Source organism: Uloborus diversus, chromosome 10 (assembly GCF_026930045.1).
Source record: "Uloborus diversus isolate 005 chromosome 10, Udiv.v.3.1, whole genome shotgun sequence".
Lineage (NCBI taxonomy): Eukaryota > Metazoa > Arthropoda > Arachnida > Araneae > Uloboridae > Uloborus > Uloborus diversus.
In genome coordinates, this window is record NC_072740.1 from 80712339 (window position 1) to 80724532 (window position 12194).

The 12194-nt window shown below is 31.1% G+C and overlaps 1 protein-coding gene across 1 annotated transcript in view; it reads left to right on the top strand.

The window, feature by feature from the left end:
- Positions 1-553, top strand: part of LOC129231071 (vascular endothelial growth factor receptor 1-like) — a 32533-nt gene extending 31980 nt beyond the window's left edge. Inside the window, exon 10 of the mRNA XM_054865319.1 lies at positions 1-553. This exon is cut by the window's left edge and continues 51 nt beyond it. Coding sequence (XP_054721294.1) covers positions 1-258 — 258 coding nt within the window. The 3' untranslated portion in view covers positions 259-553.
- Positions 554-12194: the final 11641 nt, after the last annotated feature.

Here is a 12194-nt window from a genome sequence, read left to right on the forward strand (position 1 = left end):
ATTCATAATTATTTCAACTTACAAAATGACAAACTTTCCAATCATGAATATATGAATTCAGAAGTAAAACTTGGCAGCAATTATGATACTGTTCCCCCAGCAAGAGGAATTCTGCAAGGTAAACAAAAGAATGAGCCAATTTTATTGAATACATTAGGAGCCATTAGGGAGGACTTAATTATAAAGGACTGGATTGATATTCAAGCCTCTGATAACATTAGTGATTATTTACAGATGGGAGAGGAAACACATGTTTGAAAACTAAACCAGCTACTGTATATAGGCGTAGACTGTCTCGCCATGGATGATAATAATGATTGTATATATAGACAATGTTTGCCACTAATGGTGATACATTGAAGCAAGCAAATAATATCAAATATTTCATCTATAGCTGTATTTGAATTTGATTATTTTCTTTTATGTCTTCAAGTTGAGTTAGAACAAAAATCTTGACTACTGATACATTATTTGTTCTAAATTGTAATTATATACCTCATCAAATTAAGTGAAAACAACACATTAATACATGTACAGGGTTATAAGAAATAACTTGGAGCTTATGACCAAACTTCAAAATAAATATGAATACATTATTTCATCAAATATATTAACAAATTTTCAAATTGGCTACCTTTAGGAGTAATACAGAGCTTTAAACGTGTCACAAAAATTTTGGCTCTGAGCCACAACTCACTTACTGATATTTTATCCTATGCTTTGCATAAGGATTTCTTTTGGGATGCCAAAGCTTTATGAGGTTTAGCACTCACACCCTTGTCTCCACGATGGATCAAACAGAATAATCCATTGGGCTCAAATCTGGGGAATATAGTGGCTATTCTTGAGCTTCAATGAAGTGTAGAAAATGAGTCTTGCACCAGTCTTGAGTGCCTTTGGCTCTGTGTGCAGGTGTAGAATCCTGTTGGAAGGTCCATCTTTTGTTTCCAAAGAACTTTTGCGACCAAGGTAAGACAACGTCTTTCAAAATACGTTTGCAATATTTTTTTTGACTAATTTTATTCCCTGATCAACAAAAACAAGTGATACTTTTCCACAAGCACATATCCAACCCCAAACCATTAGATTGGGGTCATTGATGCAGTTCAACATTGCAAGAAGTTCCTGGAGACAAGGGTGGGTGCTAAACTTCCTTGTCTCCTTTGGCATCCCTGAAGAAATCCTTATGCAAGGGATGGGATAAAATATCAGTAAGTGAGTTGCGGCCCAGAGTCGAAAATTTTGTATTAAATTTCTTTTGTAGTATGTAAGTATTCATATTTATTTTGAAGTTTGATCATAATATTTTTATTAGCATTAAAGTTACAGTGTATTATGTGTGCCTAAGTTATTTCTTGTCACCCTGTAATGTGTTTATTTCAATTTCAAGTTTTACTAAATGAGGAGTGGTGATTTCAAGTTTTTCTGCCCATTTGAGAAAAGTCAAAGATTTGGCACTGGCTCATAGCCTTACTGTGAGCCAGTGAAAATCTCTTTATATATGTTCTGCCTGGAAGATACACCCTCCTTCTGTGTAACCTAAAATCTATCCCAATGGAAGCTACTGAGATTAGGTTACAATGCTGACAAGCCCCCTGTGGCCCTTCAGGGAGTGATGTATAACTTAAAAAGGACTGGCAAAAACAAAAAAATCTAATGAATATCTTAATCGGCTTTGTATCTCATAAATGCCATAAAATTTGCAGATTTCTCAGCAGCCTTGAGAAACATGGGACAGTACTTTTTTACATTATTAAACATGTCTATGATTCCTGAATGAACTGTATTAAGAAAGGACCCTGGCCAAATCTATGTCTCACCCTGTAATGTTAAATTATTTTTCATGTTATTTTGCTCGCAAGCATGATCAAAGTATCGCCAATCATCTCTGTTGTGCTGCATTTCACAATTAAAAGAGCACTCATTACAAAACTTTTTGATCGTCACTTTCTGTCAAACCCCAATTCCTTTTTCAGGCTGATTTATCCTTTAATGCTTATTTCTCATTTTATTTTTATCAAATATTCTTGATTTTACTCAACACAACTTATTCAAGGTTCTTCATGCAACAGGTCATTCACATTAAAGTTAAATCAGGAAGCAAAAATCAACGACATATCAATGCTACCCAGCATTTGAAAATAGTGAAAGTGGAGTGTTGCTCAGATTAAACATTAACTTGACTGAATATAATTAGCCTGTCAACATGATGTTTTATTGATTGCAAATACAGGATCCATTTGGCCTGCTCAAAAATCTAGCTTTCAGCTGAGTGGTTTTTCATAAAGGAAGTTTCTTGCAAATTTAGTTTAGTCAAGGTAATTTCATTTATATGAAGATTTTTTTTCTCCTTTTTATTTAAGGGTATTCTAGTCTAGAAATTCAAAAAATCTATTTTTTTCCCTTCATATTCTCACAGTGTAGACCTTTAAGAATAAGTTTCTAAGAGGATTTATTGAAACTCAAATTATTTTTGGAGTTACAGTTAATTTTGTTTACGAACTCTTTTGCTGAAATGAGACTGCCAACTTTAAACGCCTTTTTCTCGAAACTTGTTTTTGCGATATGGGGACAAGATATCTCAAGTTCTAATGCACCGATTTTCTTGAAATTTGGTACAGACTTTCTTAGTATTATCAAAATTGACTAAACGTAGGGGTTTTTGTAATTTTTGATTTTTATTATTTTTAAAAAAACACCAAAGTTCAAAAAATGAACATTTTTTTTTCTCAAAAAGATGCCATTTTATGCAATTTTTTTTCATTTTCAAATCAGCTAGGTTCAGACAATTCTACATCCTTGTTCAATAAGAAGTACCCTTAACTTTATGCTTCAGATAACCTGGAGGATTTGAATTATGTCAACCAGGAGACCCCCCCCCCCTTTTTTTTTAGAGTCCCTACTTTGTCACCCTCCACCAACTTCAATTTGGACTTTTTTTTCAACTATTATGCATTTTTATACTTTTAAAGTATAAATAAACATTGATAAAAATGGATATTGAAAATTGCTACTGTTTTTTTTTCTATTACACCTGTAAAATCACCTTAAAATCAAGTCTCTAGACAAGAATACCCCTTTAAATATTATGGAAGCATGACTAGGCATAAAATAATCATCTCTAAAACTGACAAACAGGCCTATCAATATATTTTAATGTGTCAAACTCCTGAATTTGGTATAAAAGGAAGAGAAAATTTAGTATGCAAATATAGAAGGCTATGTACAGAATTCATCAAAATGAATGGTTTTTTGAAACATGTATGTATATTTTTTTTATAGAAGATATGTTTTAATGAGATTTCTTGGAATGTAGTTGTCTAAATTTTTAAATCTTAAGCATTACTACCCACAGGATGAGGGAGTCCTTCTTTAAATGCTGCAACCCCCCTAGAAATTTCAATGGAGTTGCCTATGCTGCAAAACCCCCGTCTTATCATATAATGCTAATTATACTAGATGAGATACTAGCTACTGTAAAGGCACTTGTTTTTGCCAAAATGAAGATATTGGCGATTTTGCGAGCTGAAAATTTTAAATTTAATATGAACAGAACAGAAAGTAAAAAAAAACTTCATACAGCATAAATTTTTAGGATAATGCGAGGCTTGCAAAAATAAGTGCTTTTACAGTATCCAGCAGGCTTGGAGTTGATTACGAGAAAATGTAATCGATTACGATTATGATTACCAGCTCGAAAAATAGGAGATTACAATTATGATTACGATTATAATCCTCCGCCAAAACGTAATTACGATTACAGCAACGATTAGATTATGTTAAAAATGTAATCGATTACAATTACGATGTGCCGATTACGATTTTGATTACGATTACAGACTCGTGAGAAGAAAATGCATGCACACATATACTATATTATTCTCATTATTATTTTGCGGCAACAATGTCATAGTTAAAAAATTATGATTTTTGATTGTGCTTTTAAATGCTACATAACTATTTTGACCATATATCCTGCACAGGTAATTAGGTGTCCCATATCCAAATGACTTGCCACATTATAATGCATTTTGTACATGATTTAAATTTTCATTATTATTTTTCATACAACCAATACCGTTTATAAAATTTATGCACTATATTTCAACACTCTATTCTCTACAATTTGCTATAATATTATTTAATTCAAGCTATTTTTTGAAAAAAAAAAAAAAAAAAACATATGTATTTAATTTTGCAAAACATGCATAGTATTAAAATATATTCAAATAGTATAAATAAATGATAGGAAAATAAATGTTCAAAATAAATACTGCAATCAAGACAATTTTTTATTGCATTTAATGATACCAATGCTTTAAATGTATCATGTTTCATCCTCATTCTCTGTGAGGTATAAAACTTTCAGGCAATACTGAATAACCGCTCAACAGGTGCAGATGATGCACAAATTGACAAGTACTTGGGAGCAATTTTGCTCAGTATACATACAGGTATACATGAATATTGGATCCCCAGTATTCTAGGGGATCAATATTATGCCCATTTGGTACGCTAGTTTCATACGCATTTATTTCGCTTTCGATTTTCTCCTGTATTAAGGAATTATTATTTTTGTAAGTGCTGGCTGGTTTTTCTAAAAATGCGAACAATTTCCCTTTTTTTTTTTTTTGCAGGCTGTTTTGGTGACACATCTTTTGTGTCCTTATCTTCTGATTCAGTGCAAATGTTATGACAGTCTTTGTTAGACATTATTTCTTCCGTGATAATTTCTTTTATTTTATTTTTTGTGCTTGAATCGTACCAGTTGCATTTGAGCCTTGGGTCTAAAAATGAAACCACTTGAAATGCTTCCGATTCTTCATAGTGTCTCATTCTAGAAGTTAGTGCTGACAACAGCTTTTTTAACCGACTTCAAAAAGGAGGCGGTTATCAGTTCATACCGTATGTATGTTTTTTTTTTTGTTTGTCCACTCATAGCGTCTCACCTAGTGAACCGATTTTGATGATTCTTTTTTTAATGGATAGGGGATGGCTCAACTTAGGTTCCATTACTTTGTTTGACCATATTTGGTCTTTAGAAAAAAAGTTATGGGCAAAAAACAGTAAATTTTATGCAATTAAAATGATATTGTAGCGAAGTTCGCACTTTTCATCCGTGGATAACGGTGGCTCAGTGGTAGAATTCTCGCTTTCCACACGAGCTACCCGGGTCCAAATCCCGACTAGGACAAAGTGAATTTTACTAAAATTTCGTTTCTACTGTTTCCCGCATTTTCTCGAATGTTCCATTAATTTCTGTAACTTTCCAAGTCTGGAAAGTTCCAGCACTTTCTCAAGTATTCGCTTCATTTGGCTTTTACATTGTCTTCGCTATCTTCATCTACGCGACAATATGAAACTCATTGTTATAAAAGTCTGGTGCCATATAACAGTAACATTAATAGTAATTGTAATGATAATTTTGAATAAAAGCTTTTCTAAAGCAATACAGTGATATAGAACCGAACTTCTTACTAGGTAACTTCTTACTTTTACTGAAATATCTACATTTACACTACAAAGAATGAAATAAAAAAATTTTGAAAAAAAAAATAGAACCGACTTCAAAATTGCTCTAAAAAGTGAAAAATAATTTTATTCTTTAAACACCATCGATAATACTTTTAAACATAATTTTTGAAGTTGGTGCAAAAACAAAACGTAAAATCCATTGTAACCATGCTTCGTTCATATTTTTATCATAAAATCATTCAAAGTTAGGAACGAAACATTTATATCGCTACTTAAATATGCTGTCATCAATGCGTAATGCATGTGGTAGTGAAGAAACTGGACCTGGTAAAATTTATACTTGTAGTTGAGTTATGGCTGTGAATGATTTTATCGATCGTTTTTGCGTCAACTTCAAAAATTATGTTTAAAAGTATTATCGATGGTGTTTAAAGAATAAAATTATTTTTCACTTTTTAGAGCAATTTTGAAGTCGGTTCTATTTTTTTTTTCAAAATTTTTTTTTACTGTCGTATTAGAGGATTGCAAATTTTTGGTAAGGAGGTCCTCAAGATGGTACTTGAACACTCTTAAAGCAATATAATTGGAAAGCACTTTAAAAAGTAAAAATGAGTATAATAAGTTTTGCTATGATTTCCATTTATTATTTTCCCCCCACATGCATAAGCATTTTATGATATTTTTATATCTCAGTTTCAAAAACAAATGTTTTTAAAATCTTTAAATGCAAACTTTTTTCTCTTATATACCTATTAAAAAGTATCAGCATTGAAATATAAAGCATAAATTTAAGATTAAATTAGCTGTGAAAATATTTTGAAAAATCACTTACCAGAGTGATGTCATCACAAAAATCAAAGAACCGCTAAGATAGTGCGTGTGAATGAGCACTGAAGTGCAAATCCAAATTCGCTCTTCTTTTGACAAAATTCCTCCTCTTCCGCCAATGAAAGTAAAAAAAAAAAAAAAAAAAAAAACCACCAAAGGAATAAAATTGTTTTTTTTTAGAACTTTGTCGAAACGAAAACATGTGTTCGTACAGCACTGTTGATATTGTTCTCTTTCCGAGGCGGTAGCTCCGCTTGTTTGTCTGTCATTCACAGATGAAAATCCCCCCAATCCAACTTGGGGACGCGTTCCTGTCAATGACACCTACAGGGCAGACTAAGATGCGGCATGTTTATGACCCTTCGCCAACGAACCCTTTTAACAGCAGGGCCTGGGGCCTAAAGGCTCTGCTGTCTAGTCCTTGGTACGTTTCTATTGAAGTCTTATCTTTTCCTCAGTCCAGATCCCATCGTCTGCATAGCATTGTAGAAACGCAACTTGAAAGTTTTCACTTTCAGCAAGTCGGGATTACACGATTATGGAACAAAATTACGATTATCTAAACTTAGATTACAATTACGATTATGCAAGAAACACTTGATTAAAATTACGATTACAAGATTACGAGTGTCCCATTGACAGATTATGATTATGATTACAATTACACAAAAATGTAATCGATTACGCAGATTACGATTACATAATCGGCGATTACTCCAAGCCTGGTATCCAGTAAACAATTTCAAAAAAATCTGGGGCATGATCACTGGAATGAACCCTGTAAATTTTAACAAGATGTCGATAATACAAAAGATTTGTAGTTTAGTTTGAAATGTATTTCAACAGGGGCCATTAAATAGCATGTCATACATTTAAAGAAAAAGGTATAAGTTATATGATATAAACATGAAATGAAATAAAAATTTGTAGTCATTGCAGCAGCTACCAAGAATTTCTGATTTGATAAAATCTCAAATGAATGCAGTAAAAAGAGTAAAAAATCAATTTTCTCTTGATACTGTGATTGGCCATGAACCTAATGCATTACTTTGATAATGTATTCATTCAGTCAGTGAAATTTTCAGCACTTCAGTAAGTTTGTCTCTATCCCTCTCATCCACCTTTCCATTAAGCAAAATTCATCTTTCATGAGATTCTGAAATTTGTATCTTTAAATTGGTGGCAAAATCAGTAGAGTGAAAGAAAAGACACTGATTTAAAACTTTCATATCTGTTGATCTCTTTTCCCAGTTGCTTTTTAAACCATTCAGCAATAGAATAAATTAGGTAATAAACTATTAGTACATTTTCAATCAATGTGTAATGAATGAAACACATACTTGGAATTATTTCTCTGACTAATATTTCTTTTTGTAAAAAATTCTGAATTATTTTGGAAGTTAAGAAATTGGAGTAGAGAGTGGATGTAGTACTTCTCATGTGGATTATTTTATGGTTTTCATTAGTTATTTCTCATGAAAAAATACCTGAACTTCATTTTCATGTAAGTTCCATTTTGAAGTTTAACCCTCTTTCTATCCCCTTCTCCCTTTTCAAAATTCAAGTATTACCACTAATTTTCAAAGCTCGGTACCACTGTTTGTAATATTCCTCCTTACGCCCAATACCAACTTTGAATGATAAATTGAATTTTCTTTTTGTATTCATGGGTTTAACTACACAGAAAAGTTTAGAAAAATGTTTTAAAAACAATTCTTAAAATAAAGTTTTGAGAAAATTTGTGTCTCCTCGACTGAGCAGCATTGAAATGTTAGTGTTCCAAATTAGAAGGAAGATTTGAGTGGAAACTGATAACCGCACGTGAAAAAAACATCAAAAAGAATTCAGCAGCATGTTTAATAATATAATTTATCTCATAGAAAAATTATGAAAAATCGGTACACTTCCCAATGTGCATGCATGCAACTTTCTTTTTTTCCTTCAGAAAAAGCTGTTTTCATGTGACTGTAAACAAGCTGTGAGAAAAAATCTAAGAAAATCTGTCAGTGAAATGCCCCTTTTTTAAAGTCACCTACTAACAATAATTAACTAACACTGTGCAGCATTTTATTAACATGTTTTGTAAGTGTGGTTTAGTGTCTACTACTGGTGCCGTAGATACTGAGGAGGTTAAACAGGATGTTTATTAAGGTTTGTACTGATAAAATTTTGATCTTTATCTCATCAAGTCCTCCCTCACATTAGTAAAATATTAGCTAAAGACATGTATGTGGCACTAACAAACATTGAAAACTGAGAGTGGCATCTCTGGAAAAAAAAACTCCCTGGCACACCAAGAGGGACAAATGGAGAGTTACCCCTCCCCCCACTAGCACCTTCAGTTGTAACACAAATTCAGGGTGGCGATAGATCAGGGAGATCAGGGAAAAGTCAGGGAACTTTATTAATCAGGGAAAAGTCAGGGAAATATGAGGGAATTTTGAAAAAATAACAAAAAATCAGGGAAAATTGATTTTTTGAAGAAAAACATTTTTTTTTTGCTTTACAAAATTAAGTACTTTTAATTCCTTACGCATTTTCCGCCAATTATCTGTTCAAAAAAAAAAAAAGAGGAAAATTAATGAGGTGCGATTATACACTGCCGCATATTTGTGCATCTCTTTTCCTGAACGTCAAAATATTGAATCTTACTTATTAACCACAGGATGAACTTCCTAAGATTGCTTTTGTGTCTGTTAGGTTGTTTATTTTACCTAGCTTGAAATTTCCTTTTATGTTTTCAATGCTACGTAAAATAAACAAACATACAGGCAAAGAGGAAGCCTTCAATTATGCCTTAGCTCCTTTGCCTTTATTCCATTGTCTCGAAGTAATTAGCGTACTATAATCACGATTTCAAGAAGAAATCTTTGGTTTTTGAATTAATACTATAAAAGCTTAAAAGTTATTACTTCTTCGCGTTTCTAATTTAATTGCTAAAATTGAACTTTCAATTAAAAAAACTTTGTTTTTTGCCGTTATACTATTTGTTGTCACCGCAGATTATAAAGGTTTTCTTTTCTTCAGACTTTAGTGATTCTTTAATTTTATAACCAAGTTGTATTCTTCTTTTATATATTTTGAAATTAACTAATTGCTTTTTTTCTTTTTTTTTTCTTGCATTTCAAAGTTGTTTGTCACAAAAGCAATCTAAGATTTTTTTTTGTTACATACTGAAATCATTTGAAATAGAGTTAACTTGTGTACTTAAGTAAATATCTTTGTTTTTTTATTGTTAAAATGCTGTATTCATTCATTAAAACCTATGTTCTTGATTAGAGAACAGCTCCCTATGAATGGATGTCAAATGGTTTCACCTGTTTTGCATAAATATTTCAATTAGTTATATAAGAATAACTACATTACTTTTATTCTTTCACTATTACTAGTTATTTTTGCAACAATTATTATATTGTTTGAAAACTTAGTTCAAAATAATTTCAATTACTTTTTTGTTCTATCATAAATACACAAATGTTTTTAAGAGTAATTTTAATAGTTTCTTAAAATTCTTATGCTAAGTGGTTTCTGGAAGTAAAGTATTTTTTTTTTAAATTTAATTTTCTATAATCTTTCCATTTGTATAAAAATTTAATATACTGTTTTGTAGGATTCCCCCCCCCCAAAAAAAAATTCTTTTTTTTAAACCATTTCATTTAAAAAGTAGCATCTATTTAAAATATATCTTTAGTTCAACAACTTTACATAACTTAAAACGTTTAAAATACTGCATTTTATACAAACATACAATGGATTTCAAGTAGAGCAAAGAAAAAAAACCATTATCATTGGTAACGTAAATCAGGGAAATTTGGTGAACTTAAATCAGGGAAAAGTCAGGGAACTTTTTTTCACAGTTCCTGTCGCCACCCTGAAGAATAAATTTTAGTTTCTCTATTTAAATATATTCTTATCTTGATGTTGAATGTACTTTAAACAGGAAATAAATTATTTCTGTTGGTGCAGTTATTGTATGTTGCATTTTCATAAACAACCTCTAAGAACAACCAACCTCCGTTAACGACCATTTTTCCTACAAACGGAGAAATTTCACTGTAATTAAAATAAAGCTTTCAACAAAGTGTAAAACTAATATTTGCAAAGGAAAATCGTAAAGTATTTGTTTAGGTGAACTGTGAGATGCATTGTAACCAACTTGTTTTATTTTTTTTTTTTCAGTCGAGCTCACTTATAACGAGCAGGAAAAGACTGCAATATCTACTTTTTATATTCGAATGCTTGTAAAAAACAGGTTCGTGAAAAAAAATCATAAAACTGCATGCAAACTTGCTTTGTTAGTATTTTTATTTCTGTCCAGAACCAAAGTTAGTTAAATTGCTTTGAAGTCTTTGTCTCTTTTTTGTGCTATTATTTTTCTAGAAATATCTTATATACTCTCATATAAGTCGAGAAATTTAGTACAAAAATGAGGTTAAAAGTTGGAAGATTGACTTATTGATAAGGCAGTATTTCCTAAACTTTTTGCTGAACAATACTTTGGAAAAAACACTCGAAAATGTAAACATTTTCCTGATTTTTGTCCAACCCTTTTTTTCAAAAGTAAAAGAAATTAGTTCTCCCACAGACTGCTGTAATTTTAAATAACCTGACTGTGAAATAAAGGCAAGTAAAGAATTACAGAAAAAGACAGACTATGCGAAAAATATCGCAAAACAGATTCGCAAATTTTCCCGATAGTTGGTCAGGTGGGAATTACTGCTCATTTAAAAAAAAGAATGTAATATGGCTACAGCGCAAAACTTTCTTGATATTAATTCAAAATAAAAGCAACAAAAAACAGAAATTGTAACTGCCAAAACAAACCCTTTACAAAAATTCACGAATCACAATCACAGAAATAAACCCTTTTTGTACAAAAGTATAAAAATCGCTCATTTTCCGTGGTAAAAATTCATTACATTTAATTTTCCTTCATTTTAATATGGCTTATTTTTAAAAATCAAAGCAAACTGTCCCTGATTTTTTTTTCAAAAAGTAGGGGCTCAACTATATGCTGGTTTTTCATTTTATCCTGATTTTGCACCTAAAAGTAGGGGGTTGACTAATATACAAGTATATACAGTAGTCATTTTGCACCCCTGACTTCATTGCATATCAAAAGCTATCGGCTATATTGGGGTGGTTCAATTTGAAATTTTTCACATTTATCGTCATAGAGCTTCAATTACTTTGGTCATCTGCTATATAAAGTTGTATTCTTCTTTTATGTATTTTGAAATTAACTAATTGCTTTTTTTCCCTTTTTTTCCCCCTTGCATTTCAAAGTTGTTTGTTACAAAAGCAATCTACTTGTGTACTTAAGAAAATATCTTTATTTTTTTATTGTTAAAATGCTGTATTCATTCATTAAAACCTATGTTCTTGATTAGAGAAAAGCTCCCTATGAATGGTTGTCAAATGGTTTCATCTGTTTTGCATAAATATGTCAATTAGTTAATTTTCAAGAATAAATTCTTAACTTCTTATGCTAAGTGGTTTCTGGAAGTAAAGTTTTATTTTTTTTTTAATTTTCTATAATCTTTCCATTGTATAAAAATTAAGCATACTGTTTTGTAGGTCATCCCCCCCCAATTGTCTTGTTTTTTTTTTTAAACCATTTTATTTAAAAAAAGTAGCATCTTTTTAAAATATATCTTTAGTTTAACAATTTTACATAACTTAAAACGTTTAAAATACTGCATTTTATACAAACATACAATGGATATCAAGTAAAGCAAAGAAAGAAAACCATTATCATTGGTAACGTAAATCAGGGAAATTTGGTGAACTTAATCAGGGAAAAGTCAGGGAACTTTTTTTCACAGTTCCTGTCGCCACCCTGCAAATTGCCAATTCTAATATAAGTTTATATGCATACAGAGACTGTTATG